This window comes from Danio aesculapii, chromosome 5 (genome assembly GCF_903798145.1).
Source record: "Danio aesculapii chromosome 5, fDanAes4.1, whole genome shotgun sequence".
In the NCBI taxonomy this organism is placed as follows: Eukaryota; Metazoa; Chordata; class Actinopteri; order Cypriniformes; family Danionidae; genus Danio; species Danio aesculapii.
The window spans coordinates 43,786,944-43,805,801 of record NC_079439.1 but is presented as its reverse complement, the minus strand read 5'-3'; the positions used below and the strand labels follow the sequence as shown (position 1 = coordinate 43,805,801).

The 18,858-nt window shown below is 37.8% G+C and overlaps 1 protein-coding gene across 1 annotated transcript in view; it reads left to right on the top strand.

The window, feature by feature from the left end:
* Positions 1–7,001, top strand: part of cspg4ba (chondroitin sulfate proteoglycan 4ba) — a 29,038-nt gene extending 22,037 nt beyond the window's left edge. The window contains exons 8-10 of the mRNA XM_056458278.1: positions 9–181; positions 2,621–2,804; positions 2,926–7,001. Coding sequence (XP_056314253.1) covers positions 9–181; positions 2,621–2,804; positions 2,926–4,970 — 2,402 coding nt within the window. The 3' untranslated portion in view covers positions 4,971–7,001. The remainder of the gene's footprint in view (positions 1–8; positions 182–2,620; positions 2,805–2,925) is intronic.
* The last annotated feature ends 11,857 nt before the right edge of the window (positions 7,002–18,858 follow it).

Sequence of the window (18,858 nt, the reverse complement as noted above, 5' to 3'; positions counted from 1 at the left end):
TTTTCCAGGCTCCTTATCCTTGATTTCAAACAACATTCTACAGGCCACAACAAATGACGATACTGGCTTCTCAAATCGAACCATTTATTTTAATGTGATCAATCCTCCAAAATTTGGAAAACTGGTCGATTTGCAAGCAGACAAGTCCACAACAGAGATATCATCCTTCACACAACAAATGGTGAGTGATGCCATCCTCTTTTCCCACATCAGTGCCATGCATATCAGAGCGCAGGGTGATGAATTATACATTTTTAAACTATGAACATAATCTGAGAGCCTGTCATGTTTGAAAGCCAAATGCAACATGCCCTAGTTAGCCGTGCAAGAGGAAATGGTGCTAAAAGAGCTTGTGCTGACACTTTACATGTCACAGGAATGATATGCCGAAAGGGAGTAATGATAAGAATTAAACATGTCATATCAGGACTTGAAGCCACAATATTTTTATATTTTTTCAATAAAATATACAAAAAAACACCACAACAGTGTTATATATTTTGTTGATGTATATAATTACATTATCCTAAATGCTTCAAAGGATGTTCAAATTCAGAAAATAAGTTTTTGTTGCTTTGCTAATTTCCAGAAAGCATTTCTTTTGTTTTTAAAAAATGTCTAATAGATGTCTTATAGACGTGTAAACATAGTCGTCTTGGCTAAAACAAGGCTAAATTTAGGCTGTCAGTAAAAATCTAATAGATGTTTAAGAATAGGCCAAAACTAGACTAGTCATCAAATAAAAAGAAATGAACAACTACACATATAAAGTCTGTCTAATCTGTCTATTTGATGACTAGTCTAGTTTTGGGATATTCTTAGATGTCTATTAGATTTTTACTGACAGCCCGAGTTTAGCCTTGATTTCACCAAACTGTCTACATTTAAATGTCTATTGGACGTCTATTAAACACAAAGTTGTTTGCAGGGTGATGTCAGAAACTCTTGATTTTTGGTTTGGTTTTGTTGACCGTATTTTTCAATGTGGAAGTGTGCTTGTTTTTGCCATTGTTTATGAACTTCAGTTGCCAATGGGAGAAATGACAGCCGAATAATAAACGGCTGAAATATGTTAAACTGCTTGCTCTACAAACAAGTGTGTTCACAACTATAAATGAAAAGTAGAATAATATAACTAGAAAATATCAGTTTGCAACATTAAGAAGCAGAAGGAGCTGATTTGAACGTCTAAAAATCAATGGAAGTGAATGAGACAAAAGTATCGAGCCAAAAAGATTTCATTGGCAGTGCCCGCTCATACGTGAAGAAAAAGGTGAATAGAAAACAGGGAAACACCAAAGACACTTTTACATGTAGTGGTTTTATTAGACTGCACAGAGCCACATTATAAAAGAACATTCAAGGTGCTGTATGTTGTGGTTTTCTCTTTTTAAAATATAAAAATACTATAATATTGCCAGTTTTTTTTTAAGAAACATGCTAAGTTAGCGTACTTGTTTATCTGAAAAACAGTTTAAAGTCAGTTATTCTGCTTTGAAAATGTACATTTCATGTCGGAATCTCTGTCTTTGTTTTAATATGTGCCCGAAAATCTCACCTCTGGGGGACAGTAGCAGCTTCAGAAATGAGACAAAGATTCAGAGTTATAAAATTCCACATGAGGTGGTTCATAATTTGCAAACAATACAAATATTAGCTGATCTGCTTACAGTGTAAGATATGCTTGATTATCAGGCACGCTCATTCCTGTTGGTGTCGTTAATCTGGCAACCTGCATATGCGTGAAGTCGGATCAACAGGGGCCCGGTGAAAAAACCCTATCCAATATTTTGTATTTGGAGTGCAATCCTACATACCGCATCTTTAAAATGCATTTAGTATTTTAAAACAGTGCTGGTTATTCCCCACGTGATCACGACCTGAAGAACCGGAAGCAGTCGACTTAGCGTTGGTCATTGGTCTTGTTTCACTTTGACTTCTTCCAGCCATAATCTGCTTTTCTTCTATTCATTCATTTTTTCGGTTTAGTCTCTTTATTAATCTTGGTTCGCCACAGCGGAATGAACCGCCAACTTATCCAGCATATGTTTTACACAGCGGATGCCCTTTTAGCTGCATCCTATCACTGGGAAACATCCATACATACTCATTCACACACAAACACTGTGGACAATTTTAGCTTACCCAATTCACCTGTACCGCATGTCTTTGGACTTGTGAGAAGGACGTAATGTCTACTCATTTTGTTTAATTTTGACTGTGGGGGAAACCGGAGCACCCGGAGAAAGCCCATGTGAAGACGGGGACAACATGCAAACTCCTCACAGAAATGCCAACTGACCCAGCCGAGGCTTGAACCAGCGACCTTCTTGCGGTGGGGCGATTGTGCTACCCACTCCACCACCATGCTGCCCTAATCTTCTTTTCTCTACCATGAAAATATGTTTTGAATACTTTAGCCCATCCACGTATATGGTTTCTGGATGAGTACCATAGGATGTAATAAAGATGACAACTCCCATGATTCCACATTAGGTGAAGTCATGGCATCTTCCTTTGTTTTTGTGAACATGCACTCTCTAGAAAAGTAGTGTATTTAAGGATTTTACATGCATTTTCATGGTGAATCTTTTATGTGTTTCTGTTTTAAACTTCACAGGTGGATGATGGTGAAGTAGCATATCAGCAAAATCATGTGTCTTCATTGGGATGGGCAGCGCTAGATAAGTTCACATTTACAGTGTCGTCTCCTCCTGCCATGCTTGAAACCCAGACGTTTGACATTGACATTTCTTATGAAAATGTTGGACCTGAGCAAAGTTCTGTGCTCCTCGTAAATAAAGGTATGGTGTTAAATTCTGACAATGATATTTGCACTCGATCAGTTCGAATATTGAATTACTACATTACAAGTTTACTCATAGCTTTTGTCAAAGAAATTGATATATTTTTTTATATATCCAGGTGTGGAGGTTTCTGAAGGTGACAAAGTACTAATTGACAAAACAGTGCTGGACGCATCCAATCTCCTCACCAAACAACCTGAATCCAAACGTAGCTCTTATGAGATTTGGTACCAGGTCACTTCACTTCCACAGCATGGCGTCATCGTTGTGGGGGAACGAAATCTTACAAAAGAAAAGCCTAATTTTTCTCAGTTCATCCTTAACAAGTACGGAATCACATACCATCATGACAACTCTGAAACCACATATGACCGTTTTGAGTTTGATGTGTATCTCAACCTAAAGAGCAAACCACCCTCTCGACCTCTAGATACCTCTGAGGTTGTGTCAGAATCATTAAACATCACTATAATCCCCATAAATGATCAACCACCTGTTCTGAAAACCAAAACCCCCAGCCTAAAAGTGGTTCAGGGGGACACTGTGACTATTGGATGCGACAACTTAAGTGTGGATGATCTTGATAACCCACCCACAGATATTCAGTACACTGTGATTAGCAAACCTAGCAATGGTTTCTTAGCCATTGCAGATCATTTGAATGAGTCGGTGGACTCCTTTTCTCAGGCTCAGATTAATAATGGAGAGGTATTTTTCATCCATGATGGCAGTCCTTCATCTGGCGCTTTCTACTTCAGTGTCACTGATGGCCACCATCGTCCCTTATATAAACTCTTCAATCTGGACGTGATAAAGATCACTGTTTGGCTTGCTAACAACACGGAGGTACTGCTGGATCAGGGACACACCTCTGTGACTCTCACACAGTCACAGCTTGCTGCAGTGACTAATGGTAAAAACACTACAGTGCACTATAAAATCACAGTACCGCCAAAGAACGGCAAACTCCTACTGAACAATGATGTTATCACTGTTTTTAGTCATGATGATCTTGAGGCGGAAAAGTTAATGTACCACATGGTCAACCTAGAGTCGTCTCATGATAACTTTGAGTTTGCTGCCTTCACAACAGAGGCAAACCTTACTAACCAAGTAGTCAATATCACTGTGAAACCACTCATTAAGTACATTGAAAAAGCAACGTTTCCGAATGGAATTCGAATTAGGCTGAAGCCACATTTTCTGAATGTGTCTGAGCTGGCTTTGTTGAGCGATAGTGATCCGTTGTTTGAAATTACCTCACCACCAGACAATGGTAAGATTGTCCGGATGATTGGTGGTAAGGGAAGGAAAGCTGAATCAGTGGGATCTTTCACTTTTAGTGAACTCCAGCAGCAAAAACTGGCCATTGAATTAAAGGCGAACCTGACAGGCGTCCAGGAAGTAAATGACTCTTTCAGATTTGTTCTTAAAGCCAATAACGTCCCACCTGCCAATGGGATTTTCACTTTCAGCATTGTTCCTCATGTTCCTACTATGGAGATATCCACAGTGACACCAATGTCTACAATCAGGCCTGTTTTTCATAGCCAAACTACTGCATTGAGCTTGTTTACATCTTCAACATCTCCATCTGTGCAGCCAACACAACGGGTGACCAAATCCGGGTCAAGATTTAAAGGTCGCAACCGCTGGGGTAATTCAAACAGCATTGACATTGGTACCACTAACTCAAAAACAACCCATGGAGTGGAGGAGATTTCCCCTATAAATAATACTCCAGTGAAAGTAGAGTCAGTGTCCCAGACGGGGTCATCATCAAACTCCATGATCATCCTTTTGCCTCTCCTTGCTCTTTTGCTTTTGGTCATCATTGTGGTCGTGTTGGGGCTGCTCTTAAGACCAAAGTGGAGGAAGAAACCTAAGCCTTTAAAAAGCATGTCAGGTTCTTCCTCTCAACCGGACGACTTGTCCCAACAAGAACTGTCACATTGGCCGGCAAGCGTCCCAGTTGTAACCGTAACTCCTCTTATTTCAAGAAATGCTGGAAGTTCAACTGTAACCAGACTGAAAACCAGATGTGAAAACTCCCCATCTGGTCCTTCTGTGTCTTTGTGCTCGTTTGGAGACCTGGAGCCTGAAGTCTCACAGCTTTGCAGGACCACCAACCCGACCCTGCGAAACAATCAGTACTGGGTATGACCTTCAGATTACTCACTGTGCTCTCTGATAATCACTGACTGAAATGATTGAAACAGCACATGTTCAAGTTCTGTGCTGTCTATGAACTGCATTCACTGTGTATTAGGTTTTTGAATATACATTAATTTACAGCCTTGATGTTTTATCAAATATGACAGTATTTTACCCAAATACTAGGGAGACTAGGGGGGGGGGGCATCTAACTGAGGATTGGACCTTTATAGTACGTGCCTATAAAAGGATTAGTTCACCCCAAAAATGAAAGTTCTGTTATTAATTGCTCACTCTCATGTCATTCCAATCTCCTGAGATGTTCATACTCCTTTGTAACCCAGATATTTTAGATTAAAGAGAGCTCCTTCATCCTCCATCGACAACAAAAGAAGACATTGGTGAACAAATTTGTTTTTATGTGGGGTTTTTTTGGCTCACAAAAGTGTTTTTGGAGCTTCATATGATTACAGTTGATCCAGTTAAGTCATATATAATGCTTTGAGAAGGTTTTTGGCTCCTTTTCTAAACTTTGAACATGATTTATACTTCTGCTTTTAAGCGTAAGTGTATGCTCTGGCGCAGCCTTCGCACGGTAGCATAGACTGGCTGACACAGATGCTGATGTGCACCTCTCAAAAAATGTAACTACACGTCGAAATAACATATATCGTGAGCTCTGTGATCGGTCTGCTTAGTAGCGCTGATGAGTGTGGGCTGGATCGAGAGCCGTGTGAACCCTTTGGAGCGAGTGTGAAGTCCCGCGAAGTCCCAGGTGAAAAGTTTTGTTTTGTGTTTTCCTTATGATTAAAGTTGTTGCACGACCACCGGTTCCCGCCTCTGAATGAGCGAGTTTGAGAGACTTGTATGTTAAGGTAGCGTTCAGAAAAAACCAAACACCAGCGAAGAAACTCGAAACAGAGGAACATAAAAACCTACTGCCAGATAGCGTTTCAGAAGTGTTATTGCAACACGAACCACATGCAGAAGTATAAATGCACAGCAACACGCAAGGCAGGCATCGTGGGTCACAGTGATCATTCGACACAGAAGTATAATCCAGCCTTAAGGAGGATATTAGAGCTCTCAAATTTCATTTCAAATATTTGAATTTGTGTTTGGAAGATGAATGAAGGATTGAAACAACATGTGGGTGAGTAATGAGTTACAGAATTTTCATCTTTGGCTGAACTAATCACTTAGGGTCTAGGGCAATGCATAGGTCCTTTGTAGAGGTTGTTGTTTATTGTGCTGGCAACTGAATTTTAGAAAGAGGTGGGCTGTAAGCGCTCTAAATATGTGGTTCCTGTCTACATTTGCTAATAAGATGCTATTTGCATGTTACTTTTTAACACCTTCAAACCAAACTTAACATGTCAGACATATCCTGTGATTAAACAACACATCCAGTGAATATTAGAATTAATTCAGTAGACAAAGAGTGGGTGAATTTTGGTGGTTGTTAGAATGAATATGACATTATCATCTACACGATGGAAGTAATGCAGTCTGAAATGTGCTTCACGAACAACTCAAAGTGGTTGATAATGGACAGCCTCAAAAATTTTTCGACTTAAACTGGTATTCCATGTAAGCCACTTGTGATTGAAGACAAACAAAAAAGCACATCGCAATACTAAGTGTAAATGTTGTCGAAAAGGGTCTGTCATTTCACCAGAAAATTGTTTTAATTAAAAATCACAAGGTCATAAGTATGTTTATCAATAACGCGCATTTAAAAAATTGTGTGAATTTCCATTTCATGCTGTATTTACAGGCTACTTAATCTCCATTGGCTAACTATAAATATTTGAGAAAGTTGTACTGTATTTTTAAAAATTATTTTATAGTTTTTGTGCATTTGCATAGAGTCATTTGTGAAGACATAGGTGATGCTGGATGTTTTTAAAGTCATTTTTGTGTCTACCTCATATCAGATAAAGAAAATGACTAAACATTACACTGTATTATGCTTAAACAGTAAGTGGTACTACATTTTATATACAGAAATTATTTAAATCTGTATTTATTTATGATTGTAGAATTACATTTATCACAGCACTGAGGTGTGGTGTGCACATTTTACTATGTATATTTTGGGTACATTTTGTTTTGTTATATATATTTGTTTGTTTTATATTTATATGTTCATGTAAATGCTTTCGTATTCTCAGGAACTTCCTCTTAGATGTAAAAGTAAATGATGCAATGAGATAAAACCACTGGATTTTGGCTACTGATTCAAATTATTTACTTTAGTTAAGTACATGTGTCCAAATCATTTCATTAAAACATATAGATGTAATGTGCTACATATAACAGCATTTTTGGGCTCGCATTGTATTGTTAAAAAACATTTTGAATTTTGTGTTTGAACAGCCTGCAAACTGAAACTGAAGGATTCAGTTCAGTCATCTAGCTAATTAGCTTTTGTCACTGTATATTTTTATGTCTCATTTGTCTGATACACTGTCAATAAATGGAGCATGTTCTGCAATCCAGCCATTTTTGCCTTCTTCACTAAACAGTATATGACCTGTGTTTTAATCTATTACTTAATAAAGCATTTAACTTATAGATTAAAATATACACCTTATTTTGAGTGGGTTTTTTCTTATCGCAATCTAGAATCTAGATGTTCTCTAGATGTTAATGAGGAAATAGTTCACGCTAAAATGAAAGCTTGATGTTAATTTATTATGCCGCAAACCATCAAGATCCCCTTTTTTCTTCACTAAAACCAAAAAAATAAAAGATTTTAAGCTGAAACTCCTTGTTGATGAATAAAATGCAAGTCAACGGCATTCTGAGAGTTAAAACAGTAAGGTAAAACAACAAACATGTGGCTTCTGATGTGACACTGATGCAGAATGATCATTATGTGCAAGAAAATTGATATTATTTACAGCATTATTACAATTTCTTGAACAAACAATGTTTGTTCTACTTAATCATTTGTGCACACATGCACATGATGCCTTGTATCTAAACAAAGGGCACTAAAGTGAGTGTGTACATGTACGATGTGATGTACGATGCGATCCTGGATTAACATCTGTCGATCTTGGAACATAATTTTTAGATGGAAATGTAATCCATACCTATTCCCTACCCTTAAACCCAACCACTACTGTGAATTATTCCCAAAATCAGAAAGGAATAATAGTTGGATAACAATCATGTGCATAAACTTAACCGTTAGCCTAAACTTCACATAAATGGTAAACATATCCCTTAATTCTGATTTGCTGATTGGAATGTTGTTCCAGGATCAACATAGATGTTAATTCAGTAACATGTCCTACTTGGTGAAATCAGGTAGGCATGTCCACACAATAGTTTCAAAAACAACATTTTAATCACTTTTTTTTTGTTTCGTTTGCCGCACCACATTAAAAAACTGTTTGACCAATGAGATTACTGCTTTTGCTCACTATTATTTGTTTTTGGTTAAGTGTCATCTAATGTCAGGGAGCGATTTTGCACGTTCACTCGACTCATCCCCAGTGAAAAAATGAAAAAGAATCTTGAAAAATGGTCTCTAAACACTGCTGATGATTGGGAATACTGTAATAATGATTGCTGATGATTGAGAGTAATGCCCAGAGTGCATGAGGCCTAAAGAGGTCAACAACTCAAAAGATTCACTAAATAGTTTAATATTCTGTCATCATTTACTCACCCTTCGATTTTGCAGGTCAGAGTTTACCAAGCTTGAACTTTGCAATGCAGCGAACTGTGAAACTTGTCGCAAGAGCTTGCATTTCCGGTCTGACGCGTTCCCGTGCATATGAATAGAAGTCTATGGGGAGAAAAGTCCAGTGCGACAACGGCTTTACACTGGACTTTTCTCCCCATAGACTTCCAGGAACATAGGAAAGTTCAAGCTTGGTGAACTCTAACCTGCAAAATCGATGATTGCGTGAGACCAATGGAAGATCAAAACAGTACATCTTTGTACAGAAACATAAAATATGGACCAATCGCTCACTTTTTTTAATGTCTAATTATTTTGTTTAATTTGTGGGGGAAACCAGAGCACCCAGAGGCAACCCACGCAAACATGGGGAGAACATGCAATCTCCACACAGAAATGCCAACTGACTCAGCCGGGACTTAAACCAGCGACCTTCTTGCTGTGAGGCAACCACTGAGCCACCATGTTGCCCAATTTGATTAGATAAAAAATTTTTTGGGAGGGTGGGGGGAGGAGGGGGGGATTTAACTATCTCTTTAAGACTATCAAAATGCCGGTAACCATTAACTTGTTTTTTAATGAATCATAGACTCCTCTGTAATGCTGTTCTGAAGAAAAAGTGACCTACATATTGGATGCCCTGAGGGTGAGTAAACTACCACTACCCTTGTAATAGACAGCACACAAACATTAAAATAAGGTGCCTCTGGAGATGTAATTGCTATGATACTTCATTCCTTGTGTTTAATTACTGTAAATTCAGTTAGTAGATGCTAAAAGTGGCCTTTTTAAAATGGTTTTGCAGATGCATGCTGAGAGCTTATTTGGTTAAAACAAACACAAAGAGTGTGTTTGTGATTATGATGAAGAAATATATTCCATAACTGATATTAATGAAAAACTCATTGACTGTAATAACTCATCATAATCTAAAATACAATAATGAACATTTAGAAATGGCTGCACGGTGGCGCAGTGGGTAGAACGTTCGCCTCACAGCAAGAAGGTTGCTGGTTCAAGCCTCGGCTGGGTCAGTTGGCGTTTCTGTGTGGAGTTTGCATGTTCTTCCTGTGTTGGTGTGGGTTTCCTCTGGGTGCTCCGGTTTCCCCCACAAGTCCAAAAAACTTGTGGTATAGGTGATTTGGTAGGCTAGATTGCCTGTATTGTATATGTGTGAATGAGTGTGTATGGATGTTTCCCAGTGATGGGTTGCAGCTGGAATAAAAGAACAAAAGACTAGCCGTCTTAATGAATCCCATTGTGTAGAAACATGATCTCTGTTATCTGTAATGATTTCCGCTTCTTCTTTATTGCCGCTGCGTAAAACATATGCTGGATAAGTTGGCGGTTCACTCCGCTGTGGCGACTCCAGATTAACAAAGGGACTAAGCTGAAAAGAAAATGAATGAAAGAATGAAATTTAGAAATCTCTAAACAAGAAGAAAAAAAGCAGCATGTGTGATGGAATATTGGTTCCTATTGTTGCAACTGGTTTGCATTACAAACAATGCAAGCTGGTGACAATCCACTGAGTCTGCCAAAGGTGAACCCTGCAATGTGCTGACCTTACAAACACGACACTGAAACTGGTTTAGTTACGAACATCAGTGTCAGGGTGATTCACAATGATACAAAAATGGTTGATAAGTCACTTTGATGCTTCCTTAATGTGTTCTGGGATTTAATTAAGTGTGAACAGTCAGAAAGCAAACACCTAAAATCATCTTCAAAACTATTTTTCATTGTGCCGTTGAAAAGGTTTGCCAGTACAATAGCTTTACACAATGATGTACAATGATCTCTTTATATACTGCGTTTTACTGATTGGGTAAAAAGAACAAAAGACTAGCCGTCTTAATGAATCCCATTGTGTAGAAACATGATCTCTGTTATCTGTAATGATTTCCCCTTCTTCTTTATTTCAGTACTTGAAGGGCTAATTGCTGTAAATGAGTTCAGATTATTAAAGAGGTTTGCTCTTGGCTCTAGTGGTATGATTTGTAAAAGAGAGTCCCGAGAGATGGAAACATAATGAGTTTAAACCCTCCAGATCACCAAGAGCTGCCCAGCAACAGAGAAATCGCTCTCCTGCCGGATCCCTAAAGTTAATTAGATTTCATGTCATGAGCGATGAATCAAAAGTCTTTAAAGGGAGGAGTTTGCCAAAGCATCTTATGTGATCTAGCCGAGCATACTTCTAAATGTTTACTAGCATAAATGCTTATTTAAAATGGGCAGAAAATGTATAGAAGACATTGATGACTCATCCTGCACCACACAGATTTCTGTCCAATCAAATGCTCTTGATTGAGATTGTCCCATCCACTCACCTGAAACCAATAAATAGTGGACATGTCTGTGATGTAATAGTTTTTAAAGGATATATTTTTAATATGCCCAGCACAAACTTCTTATTTCAACAGTCAAACTACAAAGACAACCAATTTTGGGTAGAGTGTGAATTTGTATGCCCAAAGTTATTTTTATTCATTCATTTTCCTTCCGCTTGGTCCCTTTATTAATCAGGGACCATCCTTTATTAATCATCAACAATCCAGCTTATGTTTTACACAGCGGATGCCCTTCCAGATGCAACCCAGTAGTGGGAAACACCCACACACACTCCTTCTCACACACACACAAACACTCATACACTACGGACAATTTAGTTTATTCAGTTCACCTATTGCCCATGGACTGTTGGGGAAACCGGAGCACCCGGATTAAACCCACAGCAACACGGAGAGAACATGCAAACTCCACATAGAAATGCCAACTGACCCAGCCGAGACTCAAACCAGTGACCTGCTTGCAGTGAGACGACAGTGCTAACCACTGAGCCATCATGTCGCCTGCTCAAAGTTATTTGATATGCTTTAACTTCCTTACACAGGGCATAACACACGAAACTTTATACACAGATTTATTTTTTCAGTGTTTTCTATTGTTCCCAGTTTCCTTGTTTCACAATGAGGTGAAGTAAAACAATTTGAACAGGCAGTACTGGGAACTAAAATTAGACTGAATCTGTTTGTTGTGTTGATATTTTTCTCTGTGTTCTCATAAATACCCGTGTTTATATACTACACGCACCGGCCACTTTATTAGGCACACTTGTCCAACTTGTCCACTTGTCAACGCAAATTTTTAATCAGCCAATCACATGGCAGCAACTCAATGCATTTATGCATGCAGACATGGTCAAGATGATCTGCTACAGTTCAAACCGAGCATAACAATGAGGAAGAAAGGTGACTTCAGTGACTTTGAATGTGGCATGTTTGTTGGTGCCAGACGGGCTGATCTGAGTATTTCAGAAACTGCTGATCTACTGAGATTTTCATGCATAATCATCTCTAGGGTTTACAGAGAGCATCTCTGAACACACAACACATCACACCTTGAGGCGGATGGGCTACAGCAGCAGAAGACCACACCGGGTGCCACTCCTGTCAGCTAAAAACAGGAAACTGAGGCTACAATTCACACAGGCTCACCAAAATTGGACAATAGAAGATTGAAAAAAATTTACCTCGTCTGATGAGTTTCGATTTCTGCTACAACATTTGGATGGTAGGGTCAGAATTTGGCATCAACAGTATGAAAGCATGGATCCATCGTGCCTTGTATTAACGGTTCAGGCTGGTGGTGGTGGTTTAATGGTGTTGAGGATATTTTCTTGGTACACTTTGGGCCCATTAGTACCTTTGAGCATTGTGTCAATGTGTCTACATGTCTATCCCTTTATGACCACAGTGTACCCATCTTCTTATGGCTTCTTCTAGCAAGATAACGCACCATGTCATAAAGCGTGAATCATCTCAGACTGGCTTCTTGAACATGACAATGAGTTCACTGTACTCAAATGGCCTCCACAGTCACCATATCTCAATCCAATAGAGCACCTTTGGGATGTAGTGGAACGGAAGATTTACATCATGGATGTGAAGCCAACAGATCTGCAGCAACTGCGTGATGCTATCATGTCAATATGGACCAAAATCCCTGAGGAATATTTCCAGTACCTTGTTGAATCTATGTCATGAAGGATTAAGGCAGTTCTGAAGGCAACCTGTACAAGTAAGGTGTACCTAATAAAATGGCCAGCGAGTGTATTTCAATATACACTACCAGCTAAACATTTGGACAAATTAAAATGTTTTATGGTCGAGAAATTTTATTTACAACTTAAAAGTCTGGAGACATTTTAATTTTCTATGTTTAAGAAAGAGAGTTTAGGATATCTATGTTTATGAGAGAGAGAGAGAGTGTTTCCAGTATAACTGATGAATACCAAGTCCAAGTCTATAATTTGATAGGTAAGATGGTTAGTTAATCCAGCGCATGAAACAGTAAAATTACAATTTATTTTTTGTGTCCTTCCTAGAAGTTAAACAAGTTCATGAACACTGACGAAATTAAAACCAGTTCAAAGAAATCAAAGAGAAAACAACATTCGACTAGCATTCAACTCTAGTCTAGCATGTCTTAGAGAATTAGTTTAGATTTTCAAACACACATAAATAAGACTTTAGTAAACTGAGTCTAAATGTAGGATGGGTGTGAAATGTAACATTTAAAGACAGAATTTCACAGTTTTGGGTGAGAATACCTTTACTGTTGAAAACACGCTAAACATACTCTTACAGTAAATTAACGCTGAACTCTGTCTTTAAATGAAGGCCTCAAAATTCTGAACAAAAGAGATCACATTCTTTAAAGAGATGGACCAAATTTCAAGGTGAGTTTCTTTCTTCTGTTGAACACAGAGGAAGACATTCTGAAGAATGTTGTGGAAAAAACAGACATTGACTTTGAGGGTATTTTTGTTTCTATTTATAAGTGTCAATACCTGTTTTTTCCAGATGTACTTAAGAATATCTTGTTTTGTGTTCTGTGCTATATGTGCAGACCCAGCCGAGAACCAGTGACCTTCTTGCTGTGAGACGATCGTGCCACTGCGCCACCCTACATAATAACATAATAATGTTCTAAGAATGTTATTCTATGAACATTATGAGAACATTCAAGGACAAGTAAAGCCCTAAAGACACTCTAAATGTCACAAAAATGTTCTAGAAGCTTTATTTTAATAACGTCACATGCCAACTTTTAAGAAATATTGCTATTATTGATATTGCTCATTACAGTTGTCTAGAAAAACAGAATGTATTAATTGAATGTTCAGTATGTTCCATCATAATATTTACGCCCTTTTAATTATTTTTTTATATCTTTAGGTTCAATCTGAAAAAATGGCAGTGTAAACATTAAATGAACAAGGATTAAATGTGTCCTTTTTTATTGTGGATTAAAATATTCAAAGTGTGACTGGAACAGAACGCCTAAAGGGGAACATTAAAATTAATTCAATTCAATTCACCTTTATTTGTATAGCGCTTATACAATGTAGATTGTGTCAAAGCAGCTTCACATAAAAGGTCATAGTAAATAGGAACAGTGTAATTCAGTTTGTAGTGTTTAAGTTCAGTTCAGTTGAGCTCAGTTCAGTGTGGTTTAATAATCACTACTGAGAGTCCAAATATTGAAGAGCAAATCCAACGATCCAAAAATTAAATAATCAGTTTATTTATTCTCGGAGGTTAAGTTGCCTATACGTTCAGCCTATAAAGTTGCTTCAACATTTTCTTTGTCTGCTGTAAAACCTAAGTGAAAATGATGTTTTAATGCTGATGTCATACATTATTAAGCAGTAGCTCATGGTTGGCGTATCAGCAGATTTCTTCATTTAAAAAAAACACCCAGGTGGAGGAGATACACAAGATAAGGCATTAAATTGCAGATAAATGAAAAATCATGAGCATGTGTCTGCTGAATTTACATTTGCCACAGTAAATCACATTTTTCACAGGTTCACATTGTCCAAAAGCTGGATGTGTGGGTATGTGTGTAATCAGGTCTGTTGGCCAGCAGCCAGAGACAGAAGGAAGCAGTCAGCGTTTTTCAGCCATGAATGAGGCCCTGCTGGAGAAAGAGCTTCCTGTGTGAGACTATAAAAACAACAAGCCATGAAGAATGACCACCGAACCCACATTCCAGACCTTTCTGACAGGTATCAACCCAGCTCTCTTCACCTTAAATGGACCTGGACTACATTTTCATTTCTTTAGTAATGGAGCAAAGCATTTGAACATTTACATAATGCATTAAAAACTTTTGATATCAGCAATGAGGTTACATAAAGGGCAATACATTCATTTTTCAACACAAACACATTTTTTTCATGCATATGATAATAATTACTTTTAAATGCATGAAGTAAGGGGATGAACGCTGATCTTGCAGCTCTGTGTTTAATTCTAAGGCAGAGCTGTCAATCTGAAAGCTTAATATACTTCAAGCAAGCTTCTGCTAAAACAGTGCAAAGCATTGTATTGCCACTCAGTGAGGATACATATTGTTATTTACTGCTGTTTTTTAACGAAAACCCTTGCATTACATGTATTTTGTTAACTGTGATTTACTAAAGTTTTGTGAAGCTGCAAAAAAGTGAGCCATAAGCTGAATGTGTTATGTCGTGCTATGTATTTTGCGAGTTGAGACCTTTTCAGTGATGTATGCCACTAGATCTGTTATGCATGATACTTTATAGGTAACTTTTTATTGACAATTTAGCCATATGTATACATAGCTAATGGGGGAAATTAAGAGACCACATACACTTTCAAGACATTCAAGCGGGTAAAAAAAATCCTTAAAATGCATCAGTGTACATTTATTATAAAACTGAAATACTATAAGAAAAATATAAACATGGTTAATGTTACATTTAGAGACAAACTCTTACAGTTTTTATGTTTTTATAATTTACACTTTTTATAAAAAAATAAATAACAAGTGAAATGTTGATGTCTGGAGAATGCAACGTTTAATATATATATATATGTATATAGGCCCCTGTTATTTTTTCTTCCAATTTCTGTTTAACGAAGAGAAGATATTTTCAAACACATTTCTAAACATAACAGTTGTAATAACTCATTCTAATAACTGATTTATTTTATCTTTGCCATGATGACAGTAAATAATATTTGACTAGATATTTTTCAAGATATATATTTAGACTATCGAATAAATATATAGTTTAAAGGGGCTAATAATTTTGACCTTAAAATGTTTTTTAAAATATTTAAAACTGCTTTTATTCTAGCCGAAATAAAACAAATAAGACTTTCTCCAGAAGAGAAAATATTATCAGACATACTGTGAACATTTCCTTGCTCTGTTAAACATCATTTGGAAATATTTAAAAAAGAAAAAGAAATTCAAAGCGGGGCTAATAATTCTGACTTGTGTGTATATATATATATATATAAATTTAAAAAATATATTTTTAACCCACTTGTTTATTTTTTTTATTTTCTTACAAATTTTGAAAAGTATTTACTATAAGTTTAAGTTTAAATAACCACACAACACTTTATATATATATATATATATATATATGCGATGTGGTTGTATATCAGCATTAGTGGGATGTGTGCGTTGGCATGAGGCCACAGGCTGAGTGCCTTAGTGTCCCACCAGTGACGATATACAGCCGTATCGCACTGCTGAGTGAGATATTGCATTTGTACAACAGTTCAAACGGCATAATCGTGTAAATAGACAAGAAAAGACGGAGAGTCTAAAAAACCCATTTGTATTAGAACACTACTTTCTTCCACCATTTATTCACAAACTGCAGCTGACGTTAGAACAGCAGAAGCCGTTACTAATTCACCAATGAGACTTTAGAGCTAGTGTTTGAATGATTCTCTAACGTAATATCTAAAGTGATGACAAAACAGGTGATTTTGATCACATTTTAAGATTATAAGGCTGAATGGCATAAAATGCCATCAGTCAACAGAGATATGTCCTACAGAATAACTATTAAGCAGGTTGCACTCCAGAAGCGCCGCTCAGCGCCATACATTTCAGAATTCTAAACATAGGTTTCTATCAGGGTACACACACACCGGCACCGCAAGTCGGCGGCTGTCCGTGGCGCCCAGCCACAACTCAGGACACTGTTCATTTCTCTGCTGCGCCACAGAGCGCCATCTGTTATACTTTTAACTGTCATGTGCGCGCGGTGTTGCAGCGCCGAGCGGCGCTTCTGGTGTGTGACCTGCTTTACAGTCTACAGTATTTCTCTTTTGCAATGGGGATATCACAATAATTAACCCCCAAAAAGCAGCGCAATAACTACCAGTTTGCTGTGTTTGCGATAAGGAAAAACGCTAAACACATGCAGGCATTTCTTTCTTTCTGCCAACACAACACTCATTTCTGATATGCAAGTCCCATCTCACACTCAATACACTACAATTATATGGTATAAATACAGAACTACAACATACAAAAGAGAGAGATCGACTTAGAATGGCACTTACCTGTTTTATGATGATTTGATCAGCTGTAGTAAGAAATTACCCGGTTTTAAGGGCTTAATATGCGGTCTCTGTTTCCATCTTGTGGATGGACAACGTCTTTGACAGGCTAATGGCAAATATTTTGAAATAGGCAATATCCTTTTAAACAAACTGCATAGTTGCAATTTAAACAACTAAATTGCAGACTAAAAAAGGCTCCAATACAACATCATGTTTCCCAACAGCAGCAATATTTGTCAAACTGTAGAGTGTCTTCTGCTTGTTGCTGTATGTGGGCTGAGTAATACACAAGGGTGAAAGGTGAAGAGTCAAGTATGGTTGAATAAAATTGAAACTTTAATCAGAATTGTCCATGGGTATGAATAATTTCGGGATTTATGTAGAGTTTCAAGCAGGTTTTTTAATTTTTAACATTACCACCTTTCAGAAGAGTAGCACTCTTTTTTGCTTTTTGTGAGTGTGAAGACATTCTTTACCATATTTATTTATTCAAAGATTTAGCTTTCTGAAAGAGCGATGAGAATAAATAGAGTGGATCACTGTAGCTTTAAATAATCTAGCTCCTGTTTATCTAACCAACCTTCTGTCTCACTACATATAACTCGCTCTTTAAGATCTCAAAACATAGGGCTTCTGGTAGTACCTAGAATAGCAAGTCGAGTAAAGGAGGTCGAGCCTTCTCTTTACAGCTCCTAAACTCTGGAATAGCCTTCCTGATAACGTCTGAGGCTCAGACACACTCTCCCAATTCAAAAACTAGATTAAAGACCTATCTGTTTAGTAAAGCATACACTTAATGCACCACTTAGCGGGCTTCCACACAGGTTCTGCATTTTGTTTATATACACTATGAACAGCAGCTACGCTTATTATTCTCCTTATTCTCCATTTCCACCTGGGGATACTCTTCCCGAGGCCCTCAGACTATGCAGAGTCACTGATTCGATCCAAGACCAATGACGAGATGATCCCAAGGTTTCCATATCCTGGACCAGGCCGAATCCTGAGCAGCTACTGTGGTGGTCATGGAAGAGTGGAGAACATGAGACTGATTCCTGTGACGCTCCAGAGACAGACGAGTCTTCGCTGAGGCCAGCTTCCAGCCTCCGCCGCTGAGACTGCAGCTCTGCACAAGACGTTTGGCCAGCGGAGAAATTAAAATGATCGTGCCCAACTGAGCCTGGTTTCTCTCAAGGTTTTTCCTTTACTTTCGCCAATTAGTGAAGTTTTTTCCCTCTCCGCTGTCGCCACTGGCTTGCATGGTTCAGGATCTATAGAGCTGCACATCGTTGGATTTGCTCTTCAGTATTTGGACTCTCAGTAGTGATTATTAACCACACTGAACTGAGCTAAACTGAACTGAACTTAAACACTACAAACTGAACTACACTGTTCCAATTTACTGTGACCTTTTATGTGAAGCGGCTTTTGACACAATCTACATTGTATAAGCGCTATACAAATAATGGTGAATTGAGTTGAATTGATAACTGTAGGGTGGATTCTTAAATTCATTTGTACCATTAGAGGCACTAGATAAGATGGTTTGTTCAAGATATATAAGCCAATAGAGTAAATTTTTAACTAGAACTGTCAATATAATCCAATTTTCAGAGGTAAAAATTATTTCGAAATATATTTTGACCTTAAAATATTTACATTTCTTTAGCCCTTCACTGTGAATCACCCTTGCATAAAAAAACAAAACAAATAAACATCTGGTCTAGGCATAATGCAGTAAGTCTGAATTCTCTTGAGAGTGGGCAGGTCAATTTAATGGTCTGCTGTGCACTGCCAGCAT